The sequence below is a fragment of the Drosophila subpulchrella genome, chromosome 3R (genome assembly GCF_014743375.2).
Source record: "Drosophila subpulchrella strain 33 F10 #4 breed RU33 chromosome 3R, RU_Dsub_v1.1 Primary Assembly, whole genome shotgun sequence".
Lineage (NCBI taxonomy): Eukaryota > Metazoa > Arthropoda > Insecta > Diptera > Drosophilidae > Drosophila > Drosophila subpulchrella.
In genome coordinates, this window is record NC_050609.1 from 13,940,478 (window position 1) to 13,961,421 (window position 20,944).

Here is a 20,944-nt window from a genome sequence, read left to right on the forward strand (position 1 = left end):
CCGGAAATCCCCTGAACATCGGCTACGGTTTTCTTGTAAAGAAGTTAGGCCTTCAGTGGGGGGCTCATAAACCAAGGACCAACTGTACTAGGTATTTATGTATATATTTATTCTTATCGGAAGCTATTTAAAATGGCACTGCAGTAATTTTGTTTATATTCCTATATAAGGTGGGAAAATCAATTAGTTGGGCCGCAGACTACCTCCTTTTATTGAAGGAAGCGCTGCGCCCGTTACTAAATATTCTTCTAATCATCCTTTATCTCATCTTCTGTTATAACAGTATACGAATTCGGGGCTCTAACTCAATTGGGGGTTTCGAAAAAACCCCTTTGCCCCGCAAGTAATTATTAAAATATATGTACAGTGGTGGCCAACAGTTTAGAGCACTGACGTAGTGCTGTGTAACTAAATTACATTTTTGTTATTTATGAAGGATTAGATTTCTATATTTATCAGGTTGTTAACAATAAAGTCAATAAATTGGCAGATACACTTATTTTCTGACTTTTTCTCTTTAGTTAAATAAAAATTTCAATCAAAGAAAGGGGTTCGTGTACTCAATTAACTTTAAAAATAAGTCCAAGAGCAAAGTCGAGTGCCCTAAACTCTTGTCCTCCACTGTATATGTACGTGTATGTATATAATATATGTGGTATTTGATTATTGCATTAAAAGCTTAGTATTCCGTTCTGAATTATTATTATATATTCCTTGGTGTATATATAGGTTGTATAATAGTCTTTTTAAAAACCGTTCTTATTGCATTCTTATCCTTATTCGCTAGGCTTACGCTTAACTTTAACACATTTGCCGAGCAAATATTGTTGGTTTAAAATTCAATTTGCAAAGTTCTTGCTAATGTTCCCCCAAAATGTGTCTCACATGTTCGCTTGTGTCTTTGAATACAGTTGACAGTACAATCAGTAATACGATAGTAAAAATATGTGGTATAGGGTTTCGAATACGAGTAGGAGTTAGTTTAGAGTACAGTATAGGTTAGTTAATGCGTGGTAGAGATATCGGCATAAGTAAAGATATTCCTTCGATAGAACTTCCTCATTGATTCGCACCTCAGCTGAGTTTAAAAATAATTACTCTGTATAGTGTAGAATGGCTTAGAAGTAGACGTATAGATAATCGGATGACTTGCGTCAGTAAAATATGTTTATTTTGTTTTATTTATATGTATTTCGGATTGTTAATTATGTTATATTGTTGCCTAATTACGCTTTGCATATTTTCTTAATGTTCCATTTTTGGTTTTTTACTTTGCTAAAATTTAATATTATCGGTTTTGCGTGGGAAGCGTTCGATTTTGGTTCCTTTACATTTCGTTTAAACTTTATTTTGTGTGTCTCTTCATATATTGGATTTAATCTTTGATACATTTGTTTAATCTCCCTAACTTGCTTTTGGTTTTATTCAATTTTGATAGGAAATAAAAAGGTCGTTTTAAATAAATTGAAAAGCCAGTGTGGAAAGTTTAAAACTGTTTGCTTCACACATTTGAGTGTTAATTTAAAATTCACGTTCTGTTTGGTTCTTAAGCTTGTAAAAGCGTTAAAAACGTTAAAGTAAAACTGTGTAACATACGATCGAGATTGAGTCGCCAATTGAGTTTTGCCGAAATAGCCTTAAAAAGTTCCATTTAAAAGTCGCCCTGCCTGGGCATTTCTTCATTTGTTCCGTTGGTTAATAAAAATATGGTAAATTTTATAGTTATTTAAAATTGTTTACGAATATGTATGCATGTAGTTGTATATTTGTGTGCTAGTGTAGGTATTTTAGTGTACGTGTATGTGAAATGTGAGCTTGATTTTTGCGAGCTAAAAACACTTGTTGTTCCAATAGATTTTAAACATTTTGCTGGTTTTATTAATAAAATAATGGTACTGCCTTCTCAGCCACCTAATAGTTATTAAGGCTAAAAAATTAATTTAAAAAACATACGTCCCCTAACATTTCTCCCGTGAATCCGTCCAATGAGTGAAGTGAAATAAGGTGTTTTCTTGTTGTTGCAGTTGGAGCATTTAGGTTTTTTCCTATAAAGGTAAGTCTTACGATTACTAATAATTCAGCTAAAGCACCATTTTATCTGTATATCTGTACAGTTATGCTCCGCGACCCCTGATATCCATTTACAATCTATTTTCTATACTTAATTCCCGACTGCTTTCGCTTGGTAGGCAAAGGATGTGGAATATACAATACGTTAATTGCATTAAAAGTAGTCAATAAGCTTTTTGATTTGTGGTTGGCATTAAAGCGATTTAAGTGGGTGATTTGCTTGGGTTCTCCTCTCTCCTAATCGAAGGCAATATGTATGTGAGTATAGCTAGGTAAATATGGTTAGTAACAATGCACTTTTCCGGCATTCGTGGGCCTGGGTTTATTGCTACTTATACACCGGCCAGCTTCTGGCCAGAGTCTCCCGGGGATCATCTGGCCCTGACCAAAGAAAACTAAGCTAGATAGGCGCTACAACAGAAACCGTTACACTAAGAGGCATCCTTGTTTACCCTAGACCCGCAATCCCTCCACAGTTCCCATCTTGGTTAATTAAAAATTGCTTATCCTCGCAAATCTATATTAAAAACTAAACAATTCAACTAGTCTGCTGCTGTCTAGCCTTCTCTTCTAACCTCTCGTCGTCCTTCATTTATTGTTATAATTACTTGGTTTCATATTTGTTTCTTTCGAAGACTACCATAAAATCCCTGTAGGTTCATCGTAATGCGTGTGTGTATGTGTGTATGATCGAGATAATGCTAAAAACAATTAATGCCTAGAGAGTAGTAATGCGTTAAAATGTCACAAAACACCCGCAGCGTTAGTTTCGTAAAGTCTGAACTACTCGATTACATTGGTTGCTTTTGGTTTTTTGGAGTATTTCAGTTGCTCGGTAAAGTAATTTGATTGTTTTTATGCTTAAATTCGTTTGAATTTAACTTTTGATATTAGACTAAGTTTCTTAACTTCGTTCGCATTCTTAAGAGTAACAATTAGCATGGGAAGCGCAGGTTAGTGTTTAGTTGGGTTAAGCTTGGATTAAGAGTTGCCAAATGAAAACAAGGCGAATTCAAAAGCAATTTTGTATATTTGTTTGGTTGGTGAATATACGTGTGAATGTTCGTTATTCTTCTTTAGTGATCAATTTGGTTTTGGGTTATTATCCCTATTCTTTGTAGGTTTACAAAATCATATTAAGCCTTGTAATGTACAATATGTAATAGGTTTCTATGCGTACATTGGTGTATTCTAGATAGATAAGCGCTGGAGAGATCCTTTCTCAAAATACATGAAAAATAATAAGTAGACATAAATTATATGCTTATTGCCGATGAGCTCTAAAACTGGAACAGCCAAAAAAGCCAAAGAAAGATAATTCCTTAAAACAAAGTTCAACAATCAATCAGGCATCGCGTTAATGTTCACAAGGATAATGCTTAGAGCTAATCCAATACAAAAAAACTAAACATTATATATATAATAATAACTCAGGTGTGTAACAATTCAATGAGTAACAAAAAGGGGGGACTGATGAGTTAAACGAATTTACAATTTTTAAAATGTTTTCCTAAAAATTGAAATTCCCTGATAAACGCTTAACGGACAATCCAAATCAAATGATCATAACTCGGGTCTGGGGGCTTGGCTATGTAAAAAGAAACTACATAAAATTTCTCAGTAATAGCGCAAAACATAACAAAAATGGTTATTCTAACCTCTCTGCGCGAAAAATTGGACGAGACTCATCCAGTTCATCGCCATTGGCCGCGCAGTTTCGTTCGCTTAAAATTAGACATGTACAAATTAGAAATTATTAACTGCTTTCTTAGCCAAAAAGTAACTTGAGTAGTATGTTGATGAGGGGTAATGAGTAAATGAAATTGCTCATTTCATGTATCGTTTAGCATTCGAATGCCAGCTCCAAATGCTGATATGTAAGCATGATTATCAAAAAATAGTATGAATGAGGGGGTCTTTTGTTTCGATTCGAGGGTGTTCGGTGTGGGGGAGTCGACTAACACTAATTACCTTAAAGGAAATTCAACGTGTAAGCTTCACATCGTACCGATCTAATATACACATCAATAAAACTGTGTTTACAATGATAATGACGATGATGAGCCTGGGTCTCCATCTCGGCTGCAAGAAACTGTCTGCGAAAACGTCTGCGCCATTTCTTCTACTTTGCCTAAAAGTCCAAAATTCCGCACTGTGTGAAGTGCGGAAATATCCGTTAAAACGGTGCGGATAAAAGCCGTAGCAGTCTAAATCGCCTGATGCTGCTGCTGACGATGTTGCAAATGCTGCTTCTGAAGCTGTCGCTGTTGGAATGTGTACATCGATGTGGCGGCAGCGGCATTGGCAGCTCCCGCGTTGCCCATCAGATTGAGATTGTGCTGCCGCGACTGCTGGTCGAGCTGATGATGATGTTTCTGCTGCTGCTGATGTGGCTGGCTGTGCACCATCTTGTTGTCGCCGTTGATGCTGTGGCTAGAGGAGGCCAAGGAAACAGTCGACGAGGATGGTCCGATGCCAACCAGGCTCTGCGACTTGGAGTTGCGTGTCAAGGGCTTGTGGTTCTTGACGATATCGCAGCTGTGCTGCCATTGCCAGCAGCTGCGGCAGAAGTACCTATAAAGAGTATAACCTTATTATCCGAAATTTCTACATTTTCACTAGCAAACTCACCGGAAACAAGACAATTCCCGACAATAGTAGGGACCGTGTTGCACTCCGCATATAGAGCATAAAGCGTCTTCCAGGTACGGATCCACCTGTACCTTCTTGGTGAACTTGGTTGTCCTTATCTCGATGAAGGCGGCAGAGACAGCTTTCATATAGGAGCGGAAGTTGCTAAAGGTCACGCGTCCCGATCCGATCGGGTACTTGTACTTGTCCGTATCAATGCCGGCATACAGGACACCGTCAAAAAGATCATCCATGATTTTTCCCAAGCCCTCAGCAGTCAGTTTGCCGTGCAGGGCGCCCACAAATACGGTCTTCGTAGGGTCTAGTTTCTGGGAGCTTGAGCGCACAAAATTGGAGTCGGCAATTATCCAGGGAATGACCTCAACCTGAAAACGATTGGTGTCAAATTTAAGGGAGCCTAATTTAGTTGAAAACTCGGAACTAACATCCTTGGACTTGATGCGGCGTGAAGAGATTTTGAAGAAGTAGTTACTGCCACTTTGCGAGTCATCCACCTGGACCACACAGGCCGAGAGTAAGGCCTTAACCTGCTTGTCCGATTCAAAGATGATGTAAACATAGCCCTTGGGCTGCGCAGCCTGCTGCTCCTTGCCGGGCCACTCCACTCTAAATCAATATTTAGTGTTAGTGTTGACAAGTAGTTTAACCAGTGTATACTCTCTTACTTGATGGATCCAAACGGCTTGAAGATCTGGATGAGCGACTGCTCACTAATGTCCCACGGAATGCCGCCGAGGAAGACCTTGGGAGAATAGTTGAGCATACGGTGCGAACGTGGCGGCAGCTGGCCGCTCCAGGTGCAGGTGGCATCGCACAAGGCCGCCGAGCTCCGATGGAACTTCGCCACGCGATCCAGGTGGCCATCGTTGGTGGTGCCGTTGCCACCACCGTTTCCCGTCATATCCGACACGATGGACGCTCCGCCCGTGCTCATCAAGCTACCGAGATTGGTTCCCGGGACACTGCTCATCGTGCTGCCGGCATAGCTCTGCAACAGCTGATTGATCAAAGGCATCTGTTGCGTTTGGGCCTGCAGTAGCTTTAACGTATTGATGCGCTGCAGATTTTGCAGTTTGGCCAGTTCCATGTCCACGCTAGCGAGGTTTTCCAGGGTATACTGGCTGAGGCAGTTGTCGTTGCTTCCGCTGGCCACTCCCACTCCCATGCCGTTGTGTTCAAAGCCGTGCTGTTGGCCACCTCCATTGGCGGTCATCTGCTGCTCGTAGTTCCTATTCAGGTTGGCGTACTGCTGCTGCAGCTGATGTTGCTGCTGCTGCTGATGCTGTTGCTGTTGTTGGTGGTGATGTTGTTGCTGCTGCTGCTGCATGGAGGCTAGTTTGTTGCTATTCACAGACAGCAGATTCTGAAAGATAAGATATAGATAAAGTAATAGATATTTATAAATATCGCAACTCGTAATATAAAAATGCATCGCCTAATTAGCATGTTACCTTACCCCAGATAAAACTTTAGCCATTATATATATATATATGTATATATATATAATTACTGCAATTTTGAAAAAAAAAACTTTAATTAATTATTGTAAAAAAATCCTATGTGATCGAATATATTTTATAAATGATGGAAAAATCCAGAGTGCCTTTTCTACCCCAAAATCTATATAAGTAATAAGTTCGTTCTGAAAAAAGTATCACTATCTACCGAAAAGATACAGCAGTAATCCGTCGTCAATTCATCAATGGCAATTTTTCGTAACGAATACTTTTTTGAGTGTAGTTACATTCGAAAGACTTACAATCATGTCCAGTAGGTTTGGCTCGTTCATTGACTGGCCGCTGTTCTGGCTCTCTGGTGAGTTTGAGCGCGTGGATGCGTTCGCCAGGCTCAGTCCCAATCCGCTGCCCATGGAGGACTCTAGGTTAGTGTATCCTTGCTGCTGGGGCTGCTGTTGTTGCTGCTGCTGGTGGTAGAGCATGTTGATCGAGTCCATGGAGAGGCCGATGCCGCTTGAGGAGTTACTGCTATCGCTGCAAGGGTCAAATGGGGCTCGATTAATCAAAGTGCCCAAATCATGGAGCCACGTGCCACGTATTATCATAATTCGGTTATTACCTGACTAAAGGTGAACTGTGAAAGGAGCGATTGTAAATAGATGTAGGCGTACTTGGCGATAAAGGTGCAGAGCAATCGAAGCTGATGTTTGTTCTTTGGAAAGCCTTAAGTGGGTTACTTTGTGCAACATTTTCAAACTAAGTTCGCCAATTCACCCAAAAAGAAAGAAAGAATGGAAACGAACAAATAAATTAAAATGAGGAAAGGAAACGGTAACGACAACAGATAACTTCGCTAAAACGAAGTTGCAATACCCTGGCAGAGTACCTAAAAAACTAATTTTGTAGTAAAGATTTCTCGCATGCTTTAACCTCTGCAAGGGTATTTTAAATATAGCAAACAGAGTGGGTCGATATTTTTTAAAAATAGTTTACAGATGAAAAAATACCTAATGGAACTGTTTTATTGACACAATTTTAAATTTGGTAATATCAAGGGAATCCTTAAAAATGTAAAAGTAAATATAATCCTATACTTTCTAAGTAACTTAACAGAATTAACATAATTTTTTATCCGTTTTTAATACATATTTAGTTAGTACCTATTTTTATATTATATGTAAATATATCCAGGTCTAAATAGATTATTTTTTTGCTGAATATAACAAACTAATATTTAATTAAAAGTAGTTTATACTTTTTCAAATAAAACATCATTATTTCTGGATTTTTATTAAACCAAACTATAATTTTTCGACCCACTCCTCAACACAGAAAGACAGAGACAGAGGGAAAGAGTTGGAAAATCATAAGACGGTTAAGGTCACCGTGCGAGAAATACGGTTCGGTTTTTGGGGATAGATACGAGTACAAGCAAAAAGTTACGAGAATTCTGTGCAAATTGAGTGCAGTTAGAGAGAGGTAGAAGGTCACAATCCGAGGGCAGGCATCAACCGGACGGGGAGTTGCCCCCCGAAAAAACGACACCTGGCCGCCTTACCTGGAAGTAGTCAAAACTGGACTTGGTGCCCGGCGAGGCCGACGACTGGGTCGAGCTGGGCGTCAGTGGAGCGTAGACCGCCGCATTGGCGGACAGTTGGACGCCATCACCGGCGGCAGCGGCAGCAGCAGCGGCTGCGGCCGCACTGGCGAGCAGCAGATTATTGACGTCGCTGCCGCTGCCGTTGCCACCGAAGCTGGCGGATGGGTTGCCCGTGGCGGTGGTTGGTCCCACGACTCCTCCTCCCTGGCCCGATCCGACTCCTGGCCCAGGTTGTGTTGCTCCTCCTGATCCGGCTCCTCCCACTCCCGTTGTTGCAGCACCACTTGCTGCAGCTCCTGGTGCTCCTCCGCTTCCACTTCCTCCTCCGCCTCCTCCTACCAAAGTTGAGGGGCTCTGGCCAATACCGACCACTCCATTGGAACTGCTGCCTCCGCCGCACAGGCCAAGTAGATCGTTCAGTGTGATTGGATCTGCAGACAGAAAAAGAGAGAGATGGTCGAGGGGTAAGTACAATGTCAACAATTATCGTAAAGTTTGCCCAGCCCTCGATAAATCAAAACTATTGCCCCTCAAGCACTTTGCAAATATTCGACCAAAACTGCTAATAAATTAAGCGTACTGCAGTTGCTGTTTGTGTTGTCCATGTTGCTGCTCTGGCCATTGCTGTTGGTCGAATTGCCGTCTTGGGCCAAGTTCTGGGCTCCGTCGCCAGCAGTCAGGCTGCCAAGGTCCTTGGAGCTTCCTTTGCTTGTGTCGCTGCTGGTGGAGCTCACATCGCTGTTGTTGCCAAATTCAAACGAGTCCTGCGATATCGACATCGTCGACTTTCCCATATATGGCTTCTCCACTCCCAACATGGATGTGTTGTGTGCTAATACTGATGGAATCCTGGCCTTCGACTTCGACTACCGCTTTTGTGTCAGTGCTTACTTATTGGACGGAAGTCAATTTTGAGGACTATTATATTTAAAATTTCGATTGGTACTGTAAAATTTAATTTTCGCTTCTTGCTGCTGCAGTAGTGACAATTTTAATTCGAAATGAAAATGCAAATTTTTTACTGCGAACCACGGTTTGGCAGTCCGACTTGCAAAAAAAAGTGTATGATTAAATTAACTTAATAATAATGATGACAGTGTCTACGAATTATGTGTGCCGACTTCTAAAAGTAAAAAACTATTGAAATGTTTTCTGTGGGGCTCTGACATTTCCTGCGTCCAATGACTTTGACAACAAAGTAAAAGGATAATCTAGTATCTAATTACTCTTGCTTACTAAAGGTCTACATATTTGCTGTGAAGGATTAGAAATCAATTGCGTATTTATTCTTATTTTTTAATAATACCTAACTGCTTAAAAAATCTCCCCTGACTCTTTACTGCAAAACGCGAATTCTTTAGAGCATTTTTAATACCTCTTATTTGATTTCTGCAAAACGCGAATTCTTTAGAACCTTCTTAATAACTCTTATAAATTAGGGTCTTTCTGCACATCTCTTAAGATCCCTATGCTTACCGTTAATGAAGGATATCAATCCATCGTCGTTGCATCTGTCCAGCAGATTGTGTTGCAGTTGCTGCTGTTGGTGGTGCTGCAGTTGCAGCTGATGATGCTGTTGCTGCTGCTGATGGTGATCCAGGTAGGAGCTGATCGAGTGTTTCTGCAACAGCTCCGAGGTGGAGCCTCCGCTCAGGGCTCGCATGTTGCCACCAGAACCGGAGCAATCAGGAGTGTCGTACTGGAAATATAAAAAGAGAAAAAGTTAGAAGGGTTTGTAGAACGATGACATCAGGCAAGAGATTTGAACTGCAATCGTAATAAAAACGGGCGACAGTTGGTGAAACTTTTATTGTCTCTCTGTCTACTGTTCTGTTTAAGGTGTTTAAGGGGGAGTTTCAGAGTTCCTGCCCATCCAGCCGCCCAACGGTAGCAACTAATGAATCGTTTATCTTTCACATTTCTTGCCACATGCCAGGCTACAACGTGGCAACCGCACGAGGACAGCCACAAGGAGACAATTCCACCAGCACCACCACACCACTCCCTCAGTTTTCCGCAACCACTTTTCCCCCATTTTCCAGTACCGACAGCACCCACAGCAGCCGACCCTTGTGTCGCACTTTCCTCTGAATCTTCCTCGCTCTCCTCTGAAGCACTCTCGAGCGCCTGGGCGCAATTAAAAGCGCATCAAGTGTCAGTGGAGCACACTTAAAAATGCCAAATTAGTGCAAATATTGTTATCAGGCACTCACCAAACAATTTAGCGCAAAATGGCGTACAACTCATTACGCCGGATTAATGCAGCCCACGAAACGGAACGAAAGCCAACGAATCGAGACGAGTGACAGCAATCGGAAATGAGAGGAGCAGCAGGAGGAGGAAGTGTGTCTATGTGGGATGGATGACGAGGACGAGGACAAGGACTGAGGATGATGCGAAATGTGCCAAAGCCAAGGCAACAAGTCACTGTCGATGGGCGACGGTCAATGGTCAGCTGATGAGTGGGTGCCAACGAGTTGTTCCAGTTACCTAAAAAGGATTCACGAGTGAGATTGTGGACGAGTCCTTGATGGTCTATGCAAGTCAGTGGGTTAGCCAAATGAATATGGATTTTTTAAGGAGATATATTTGGGTCCAAGAAAGGCATACATAAGTAGACACCTATGCATTTAAAAGAAGATTATTACATTATACTCATAAATACTCTGAATAAGTGTAAAAACTTTATGGATCATACCATGACAATATGATCAACCCATGGCATTATTTTATCACATGATCTGTGTTTCAGACAAAGAATTCCATAAAAAAACTTAAATTAACTTGCAAAAACTCATTTGCTCATTTGTTCAGCGAGTGGAAATGATGCGATTTTCCTGGCCCAAATGGATACAGTAAACAGTTGGGGCCACAAGTTAAAGATCTACCGCTCACATAAAGGACTGACAAGTCGAGGGGAACGACGAAAAGAACTTCCATCCGCCGGCAAGTTTTGAATGCCGGGGAACGGAGCGACAGTCGACGGCTTCCTTGGTCTTTGTCAAGATGTCACAACTATGTTAAGTACAAAACTTGCTATGGATTTAAAAATTGAATGACAACTTGATGAAGGTACGTGCAAAGTCGGAAATGGCACGAACATCCGAACACACGCACGGCAATCACACATCCTCCTCCTTTGCCAGGATGCGAAAATGGAGGATGTGCCGGACAACTCGGCTCCGTTTAGAGGCGTCATTGTGGCCCACATGTGAGCTTTTGTGGGGGATTTTCAGACTTTGTTTCTAGCCTACATACGTCACACCGCCCGCCCACAGTTACAACTTGTGGCAGGCGATAAAAAAAGCGGCGTCAATGAATGCAAATTACAAATAGTCTTCAAGCTATTTTGTAATGCCGAGGCCGCGTCCGCATCCGCATCCGCATTCTCATCCGCAAACGCATCCTCCCCCGGAATCCGTCGTCAAAAAACAGCAGTAAGACGCTAAAAGCTTTCGCTGGCGGAAATAGAAAAGGCGTCAGAGAGACTAACGAGAATATAAGGCCACCGCCCTTAAAGGGAAGCAGGGATGCTCTTTTTTAGGACCAGATGGTAGCAAAGGTCTTTGAAATGGGATGAATATCTTTGAAAAATGCGAAATATGATTTTTAAATTCTATTTAAATATAAAATATTTGGAATTTTAAGGAAAATCTTGATTATACAATCAAACTTGCCATACATAAATTGGTGAAATGATTTTTAAGCAAGTTAAAAATAAGAAACGTCGCAAGGATCTTTTTCAGTATTAAATGGTAGCCAAAAACCTAATAGGATTGATATCTTGAAAAACTTAAAATAAAAACCAAAAGCTTTAATTAAATTTACAAATTTCGTGAGGTTGTAAGAAATATCTTGAATCTGAACTTCCGAGGATTTAGTTCTGGAAACTTTTTTAATAGGGGAAAGGTAAAATCAACATCCGACACGTAAGTGCCAAATTCTCGCTTTACAATAGGAACAGCTCAATCAAACAGCGATACCCGGCCAATATGTACTTTCATTCCCCGGAAAAAGGGCCCATAAACAACGAAATTGAATACGACAAAAAATCTTAACCACCCGTTGACGCAAAGATAGCACCCTGGCCTATTGACTGCTCTATTCGTTGAGCCCCACACCTCCTCTGATGATCTCCCCTAAATCGAAGCTCCTGTTTCAGTTTCGGCTGCTTCGCCTGCCACTTGTCCTTTGCTGTGGAGGATTTGCAAAATTTGATTCAATGGCGTTGCTGTGTCCGAATTCCTTTCCCTTCCACATCCACATCCACTCTCTGCCAGCTGATGGCTACATGGAGATATTCGGCATCTCTCTGCGTTCGATCCGAGATGTCAGCCAAGAGGGGCCAGGCCAAGGAGCCATTCCACCCATAACTCAGTAGTTATTTATCCCATGTCCATTTGACTTGGCTTTTGTGTTCCTCCTTCGTTTCTCCTTTACCCTGGGTTGTTGGCCATTTTCTTGGGCTTTTCTTGCATTTCATTTTTGGCAAGCGATTTGCCTTGGCTGCCTTTTGGGTCTGGGATTTCGTCCTGGGCCCTCTGGTCCTCGGCCTGGCCTGCATTTTAGCGGATACACTCACACATGATGTGGCATGGTGGCTTTGAGGGGTGGAGATGAAAAGCGTTTCCGGGGCCATAGCCTCTGTAAAATTACAAGTTTCTGCTTTCAGAAGTCATACAAATTATTATGTTTGCATCGCTTACAACACTTATTAGATGTCCTGCTCCTGTTTTTCATCCATTTTACTCTGGTCCAAAGGGTTTTCGGCATTAAAATTTGATGGCATGTAGTGATAAGCGTTCAATAACGATGTTGTCCTTGTCGTCGCCATTCCATCCTGCCCTCTTTTTCACTCCCCTCCAAAGGGCCACTTCATTCGATTCGTTTCGATTTCCCTCTGCACTCTGCCCTTTTCCCCGCTTTCCCAGTGACCGCAGCCAGAGGTTAATGCACAGTTGTAATTTTTTATGGCCGATTACATGTTGCCAACTTGTGGGCGAAAAACGGAATCGCAGGGCGGGCAGGAGTGGGTTGGCAGTCCATAAAGGATAAGAGTTATGGCCGAATGCATTTGAATTTGCCAGCGGTAATAGAGTGTTTGCATATTACGTGGCGAGTGTTTAAATCCCCTGAAAGGATTCGGGATGCAAAATTTATGGAGTTCTGATCTATAAATTGAGGGGTGCTGGGAGGGGGCAAAACGATTGGTGGACTGCCAAAGGGGAAATCAAGTAAATGCAACCCAATTTACGACCAAGTTTTTATTTCCCACAAACTATTGGCAAATTACGAGGTTGTCAGGAATTTATGTGTCACTTGGATAGCTTTCGTTACAAAATGTAAGAAATTTAAAGAATCTAATTAAAAATCGTTATAAAAAATATACTTTACTTCTCTTTAAGTAAATATTTTGTTTTCTAAATTTTTAGATTTGACATCCATACTAAACACCGCTTTTCACTACAAAATCAATATAATCGTTATATGCAACATGGTTTAGAAATGTTTTCAATAGGAGACAAAAATTTGTCTTCAAAGATTTAAAGAAATCGTGTAAAACCTGCACTCTTCCATTGAGCACCGCTCCGGGCACCCCTTTATGTATACTTATAAGTTTTTTACGATCTGTTGTAAAAGTTCAACTAAGTGGATTTCTCTAGAATGCAATGACGGCGTTTAATGTTTGTAAATTAAAAAGCATTCACCGGTGTCGAGACCTCTTCGACTTCGAACTTTGTCCGCAGGCTGGAGGAGGATTCGGTGGGTGGGTGGCTTGGGGATTCGATAAGATGCAAATGCCTGCAGGACAGCAAGCAGTGCTGGCGTTGGGTTCCAATCCAGTGGCACGTAATTGCTGCGCCTACATATCCTGCATCCTGAATCCTGATCCTCCTCCCACGTCCTCGTTCAGTTCAGTTCAGCAGCTGCTGCCTTGTTTGTGTTTTGTGCTGTACTGATGCTGTGCTGTGCTGTGCATTTCATTAAATGCCAATGGCTGGGCAAATTAAATTGAGTTTCGAGCTTGTCGAGAGGGGAGTGCCATTTCATCAGCTTTGAGGACGAAGCGATGTGTCGCCATCATATTTACATAACTGCATGTGCGCGCTTGTTTTTGTGTCCTCTGTTTTGTGCAATATGAAAACAAGACATTAAATGCCTTTCTGGATCAAAACTCAACTATCAAAGCGCATGCAGACGTCTTCCCAGGCTGCAGGACCTCCTCCTCCTTCTCCGCCTCCTCCATCACCGCTCATCCCCTCCTTTTCAGCGGAGTCAGTCGCAGTTGCAGCTTCCTTTCGCATGCAGCCCATCCATTTAATAATAACAATATCGTAATTCAGGCAAGTCACTGACAGCAGCAGCCTTTACATGGGCGTAGCCAGCCCCTCCTCCCCCATGCAGACCCCCTTTCGGCAAACAAACGAGAGAAGCGTAGCGACATTTCAGTTTCAACGGCAACATTTCCGATTCTCGGCGCTTTGTTGCCGTTGTTATTGTTTCTCTGGGGGCGGCGACGGGCGGTAATGGTGGGTGTGCCGTCACAAGTGGGCGGCCCCAAAAGGGGGCGTGGAAGGGGCCAAGGAGCCGTCAACAGGCATTCAATACATGCACGTTTGTATGAGTGCTAAGTGGAAATAAAACACGCGCTTTTTCCGCACTGTATTATCTGCCACCGCTGGATCTGTGGATCTGTTTCTGGTGGTGGTGCTGGTGCTGGTGGTGGGTGGTGCTACTCCAGCTCCTCCTCCTCTAGATCCTGCCAAATGGTGGTGCATGCTGCACATTTTTTAGGCAGCCCACGAGGCGAAAAGGCACAACTTTTCCGGGCCTATTTAAAAACAGAAAACTCAACAAAGTTGTGCTGGGAAAAGTCCTCGAATGTGTGATGCTTTATGCTCAAAATATACAAAAAAAAATATATTAAAATAATTATATATTTAGAAATTATAGGAATTGAAGTGTTAAAAAGGTTTAACAATAATACTAAAATAACTATGTACCTATTAATTATAATAGAAGGTTCCAATAAGCGTAATTTTCTATTAATAAGCACATTTAATTGAAGCTGCCCTTATAAGTAGGCTATATTTATAAGAACTATGGATGGAGAGCTCTACATTTATGGCTAATTTAAAACAACTTATATATTTTAGGCACATATAAAGTACCTTGTGATTCTATCCTTAAAGGGTTTCAAAATAATCCCTCCCTGCATTTAATACAAAGTGTCTATATAAAAGTATTTTATGTTAACTTTATCAATACGAATGATAAGTACTCTGAAGTTTAATATAATTTACATCTAGCAACTCTATAGGGTGAAGTTTCCCTGCATTAGACTATTTTATACTTTGTTAAGAGCCCATAAAGATCAGTTATACATTTATTTTAAAGCAATTAACACCCAACTTTGATTTTTAACTTTCAACATCTAATTTCATGACAAGTTCTGATGAAATAGGCTGCGACCTGCGATCCGTGAGGACGAAACTGCTTTATCATGGGCATTTCAGAACCCTCCGCAGAGTTGCTGGGAACCTTTGCAAGGATATAGAAAACAAGAGGCGACTCCAACTGGGTGCTGGCCTTTTGTGGTTTGTGTTTGTATTGTTGTTGCTCCGACTGGATGTTGCTGCTGTTGCTCATTGCTGTTTGCTTCTATTTTCTTTTGCCGCATTTTTGTTCGCTTTTAATGATAACGCAACAGCATTGTGTATATGCCACCGCCGCACTGCCCCATCCTCGGGCTCGTGGCTCATTCCATTGGCCAAAAGGCCTCCTGATACCCTCCCCCCCCCTCGGCCACCTTTCGTCATCCGCTCAACCACAATAATGGTGGGCGGGGCAGGGCAGCATCAGGCGGAGTTCAGGGGGTCACCACAACGACGCATGCCGCACTGCCAATGCATTAAATGCTAGTTGAGCCCAGTAACCAGTAGTTGTAGTAGTAGTCGTAGTAGTAGTGTGTGCAACGTCTGGCGAAGTAAATTCAATTGAATTTTGCACTCGTTTTCTGTTTTTCAGTTTTTCATTTTTCTGCCATTTTCCGCATTTTTTTTTTTTATCCCTACTCCACCCCGCCATCCCTTTTCTCATTTTTGTTAAATGCCAGAGGCTCATATTGCAATGGGCTACGCCCTAATAGCAACCACTACTACCCAATCCAGAATCCAGCATCCAGAATCCACAACCGCGGCGGCAGTGCAACAAAACGCACCCCGGTTGATATTTTCTTGGTTGTTATCCTTCTCGCTGGCGGCGGGCGTGTGATTTGCTTGGTATCGACATTTTAATGATGTGTCCTGGGGCTCTTCTGATGCCACCAACACCCAACATCACCACCCAACGGCACCACCGCATTGTTGGAGGACTCCTTGGCCGCCTTGTACTTTTGGCATTTGCGCGAAATGTCGAGACATTCCAATAGTCTGCCAAGGATCACAAGCGAGGAGTATTGGAAACGGCGGCCTGGACATCCCAGAGCTTGCCCGGGGCATATACTTAAGTATACATAACCAACTGTTAATGCCGCCACCGCCCAAGCACAATGATTTACCGCCCCCATTCCATTCCATTCACTCCAGTTTGCGTTTGAATAATGCCAATGATTTGCCCACTGGAAATCAAATTTGAGCCGGCCAATAACTGCCATTTGCAGGCGGTCATTTAGGGAAAGTGGCCCAGTATTCACTTAATTATACCATTAATACTGCTGTTTATGGGTTGTTGGGGTTTGAGCTATCAACAGGTTCTGATTTGAGTTTCTAGGGATTGAAACTATTTTGTATATTCCGGTTGAGGAATCTAATATACAATGTAACAATAAATATCTGCATATTGTATTCCACATATAGTATTAAATGTTTAAATTAACGCAAAACATATTACTTTTCAGTATTAGATAAGATGATAGTCTTGTTAGTAAGATGTTTTTAATGCTTAGTCATTAAAAAAAGAATTTAATAATAAAATCAGGGTGTATAATCATTACATTAAAAACAACTTTAAATAAAAAGCGAAATATATTCAAATTTAATATAAGATCTTTGGCTATGGAAGACTTTTTAATAGGGTATATCTTATAAAGGATAACAATAAAAAACCAGTTTACTTCTTCAGTAGGGAATTATTTCATTTGATTTATGCACCGAAAATATATTAATCTCTCAAAGAAAACCTCTGCTGTCTTAGACTCAAAGCATCCCTTGGAGAACTCCCCGTAGCTATCGATGGACTGACCTGAACTGAACTCCACTTGGACTTCCTTGGTCGCCGGGCAAAAGGACAATAAAAGAAAATGCTGTGCGAAACGATGTCACAGCAGGATATGGACATATGTATGCAGAGCAGGACATCACACATCCCACAGCAAATAAAATGTACAGCATTTCTTATGACCGACAAATTTTCCGTTTTGGGCCCCGTCCCCGCATTATTTATAGGCATTTTAAACAGCGGGCAATGGCGCAATGGAAGTGAATGCAAAAAATATAAATATTACGAGCGAGGGGAGAAAGGACATTAAGTACACGCCACGTTGGCATGAAGTAGACGCATTTTAGACATTACCAGCAAATAAATATGAATGTACCGAGCAATACAGCAAGGGGGATAGACTCTGCTTACACGACGAAATTGACATTTTGCATTTAGTTATTCAGTTGGGTCTATTTGGATCTTTTTATATTTTTTTTCTGCAACCATTTTGCTGCCGCTGCTGGCAGCCACAATAAAATGAGAAGAAAAATTGCATAATAACCCCTTTGAAATCGTCGGATTATCCTTAAATATTTGTGTAAACATTGTAACAAATGCGCAGCTCCATTGTCAGCCAACTCGGGCCATGAATGTGCAGCACAGGACCCCCCCCCCATCTCAGCCTCCATCTCCATCTGGGCCTCCTTGAAAGCCATCCCCAATCCATTGACGTAGTCAAGGCAGCTTTTCCTCAACCCCTGTGCGTCGTCTGTCGTCAAATGCCTGAATGATGAGCAATAGACGGGTCCGGGTCTCCTGTCACAGTCGACAATGAGCAACTTTTTGCGAAGGCGGAGGACGTGGCAAGGATACAAACGGGCGGCTATGGCGTAGCCAACAATGGGCCCAAGTGCTCCGCCGAGAGGAGGCGTCTTGAAAAACCTGTCACACATATTGACAGTCGCTTTAGGATCGCTTAAATCAAGTCTGGGGTCGGGCCGGGTTGGTTAGCATGTGCGTATCAGCATAAAGGATATTGTAATCATTATGGCTCGCATGTGGGGGTGAAGGGCAATTGCCGTATCTGACATAATTCTGATGTGTATTGATATGGAGTGGATTGTCAGGCAGGATAATTAATTTTTCGGAGGATAAAGAAAAGCCCAATATGCCAGAAGTAATCTCTCAGGAAATAAATATGGCTAAAATTTGTTATACTAAGTAACACTGCTGAGATTTAAAGGCTTTTGGCTTGTAATTCGACATACCCTATTAAATAAAATATACATATCATAAAAATACTTGATTAATAATTCGTTTGCAATACATTTTTAAGTACTGATCTAACAATGATTAAAGCCTGTTTCATGTAATTTTTTTGTTAGAACGTATACATAATATGTATATAACTGAAGAACTTTTAAGTGTTGACTTATTTAACCAAGTAAATTACATGATTCAGTTTTTTTAAGGATAAAAACATGCTATATCAGTGCGAAACTTGTAAATGCAACCACTTTAGCCGATTTTTTGTTCCACCCACCCAGAGCTCCGTCGTTTTTCCTACGCCTTTTTTGCGTCGGCGAGTCTCCTAATCGAATCATCTCATTTAAGTGAATTAAAAAACATATAAAGGCAAGCGAAATTAAATCACGCAACTATTTTGCGCAACAAAGAGTACAATTAAACGGCCACCCACCCGGCGGTGGCGGTGGTGGCAAGGACGAAAGGGAAGCGCACGGGTGTCTGGCGCAGAAAACGCCGCAAGTTTAATCGAATTTAACTACTCATAATGTGCAACAGACGTGGGCGGTGAGGGGGGGTTTTGTTTCGCCTGATGGGGGGTGGGGGTGGGCAGAAACTCCCCCTCAAAAGCGAGGCGTAAAGTTGGGCACTAATCTTATTAGGATCATCGCGGACCAGCCACTCACGAATCCCAATTGGAAAGGTGAGCTTCAAAAGCCAGCTGATGGCGCTCTCTCTCTCTCTCTCTCGCTCTTTCCGACTCCTGCCGTACGTGAGCGTTTCAATTACCGCTCTGGAGTGCGAATGGGTTTTATTATTATTTACATACCTGTTGCAGCAGGGGCATTGTTTTGAATAAAAATTCCAATTTCCACACTTGTTCACGTTGTGCTCCCTGTTCGTTCGTGCTCGTGCGCGTTCGTTCGTGTTCGGCAGGAGCGGCAGTAGCAGCATCCGCTGACAAAGCGGCAAAACAGATGTCACCACTTCCGCCTTTCGTCCTTGCGCTCTCTCCTTCCCCTTTCCTCTTCCCCAGCCGGCGGAGAGTCCTCTCGCGCAGTGTCTCTCTCTCTCTCTCACTCTCTCTGTCTCTCTCCTGCGCAGGCCTTCCGGTTGGAGTCTGGGTTTGTGTTGTTGTTCTTGTTCGCCGCTCGGGGCTCCACAGGATAACGGGACGAGTGAGCAAGCGAGAGGGGGCGAACGGTCGCAGGGGACCCAAGACAGCTGGCAGATGTGGCCGTATCAGCAGCAAATAGTCATCGATTCATTATTCCGCCTCGTCAACGATGCAAATTTCGAAGGTCCTGAAAATATCATCGGCATTGGGCTTGAATTAATAATAACTACGCACACCTCTTTGTAGTTTCCGAATCACTGGAGTTTAAAGAAAACACACGCGTACGCACTTGAGCGTTAAATGCCGTAAATCGATCAAGGCGTATCCCTCTCTCTCTCTCTCTTCTCACTCTAGCACCAACTAACTGTAATTAACTGTAATCCCGGGTCGTTTACTTTAAAACGTCCCCCTTTTGATGGTCGCCAATAACACAAACTATGCATTATCCTTTTGGGGGGTAATGGGGTAATCCTTTCGGAAGCTGTGTGTTGAGCGAACCTATTATTAGAGCCATAAATCAGCATGAGATGAGCTGCGGAGTTGTAAAATGGAGATGGAGATGGGAGATGGAAGACGGAGCTGGAGCCAAGCCCTGTCTCGCTCTCTCTCCACTCGCTCTTTCTCTGTGCGTAGAATAATGGGTAGTAAGAATAAGTGTATACACGGAGAGAAAATTAGGTGTTCTAGCATGATTAATTTAAATATTTTAATGGCCCATATCATTTCATTATGATTTTAAAGTAAGCAAATACAATTTGGCATTTTTCGTGTATGCAAATAACATGACCTGCGCATTTCGAGCTTTATTTTTTTCCGTGTAGCTTAGGCGGCGATTGCTTGTTGTTGTTCTTGCAGAGATGACGTGAGCCAAAGGAAGGACAAAAAAAAAGGAAGAACCAACGGCACATACTAGTAGTTGTAAAAAAAAATACGCACGGTGGGAATGAGAGAAAACGAAATGAGCCGCGGCCCTGTTTTTTTTGCAGCTAACTTTTTCCTAGCAACTATGCTAATTTGTTGTGCCGGCTAAAACCAACACCAATACATACCAAAGTCGCAAAAACACGCGCCTCGCATTAATTCGTGTGAATTTAGTTCCGCACCCGCAATAATCGCATCCCGTTTCTTTTGTCGTCCGCCAAGCACATTTTTACACACACTCGCACACACGCCGCCAGGAACCGTTACTTCTGCCTTGCACGCCCTTCGCCGTTATCCGTTTCTCCTTCCACTGCTGTTTCGCCAAAAACTCCACTCACGAATGCATTTTTTTTTGTTACTATTTAACTATTAACTATTTTGATTGTTGAAAATCGTTCGAATGCTGAATGGCGGCGCTCTAATTCGATTTTAGCGTGGAGTGGAGTGCGAACTTTGCCGGGGCAAAACAAATTATTAGAAGAAACTAAATCCCGTGATATTTATTTATAATTTTTTTGTCGGGATTGGATTTTTTGGACGAAATGAACGGGAACGGCTGCTTAAATAGGCGCTGTTACGCTGCGGAGTCTGCGCCGTTATTAACAGCGTTGTTAACATTGTTGCTAAGCAACATTTAGTTTTTCTCTTGTTTCGCAACAATGTTGCGAGCAACATTTATGA

The 20,944-nt window shown here is 42.2% G+C and overlaps 1 protein-coding gene across 3 annotated transcripts; it reads right to left on the reverse strand.

The window, feature by feature from the left end:
* Positions 1-1,912: 1,912 nt before the first annotated feature.
* LOC119545771 (cytoplasmic polyadenylation element-binding protein 1) lies at positions 1,913-20,802 on the reverse strand. Of its 3 annotated transcripts, XM_037851618.1 has the most exons (10): positions 20,392-20,802; positions 19,055-19,529; positions 9,256-9,478; positions 7,738-8,210; positions 6,799-6,935; positions 6,482-6,713; positions 5,388-6,085; positions 5,148-5,328; positions 4,702-5,087; positions 1,913-4,644 (listed from the first exon to the last, which is right to left on the reverse strand). In XM_037851618.1, the coding sequence occupies exons 2-10, from the start codon at positions 19,070-19,072 to the stop codon at positions 4,278-4,280; spliced, it is 2,715 nt and encodes a 904-aa protein (XP_037707546.1). In that variant the 5' UTR covers positions 19,073-19,529; positions 20,392-20,802; the 3' UTR covers positions 1,913-4,277. The 3 variants fall into 3 exon arrangements, with proteins under 3 accessions (XP_037707546.1, XP_037707547.1, XP_037707548.1); XM_037851619.1 differs by lacking the exons at positions 9,256-9,478; positions 19,055-19,529; positions 20,392-20,802 and adding an exon at positions 8,360-8,918; XM_037851620.1 differs by lacking the exons at positions 6,482-6,713; positions 6,799-6,935; positions 7,738-8,210; ... (1 more) ...; positions 19,055-19,529; positions 20,392-20,802 and adding an exon at positions 6,179-6,214.
* Between the last annotated feature and the right edge of the window lie 142 nt (positions 20,803-20,944).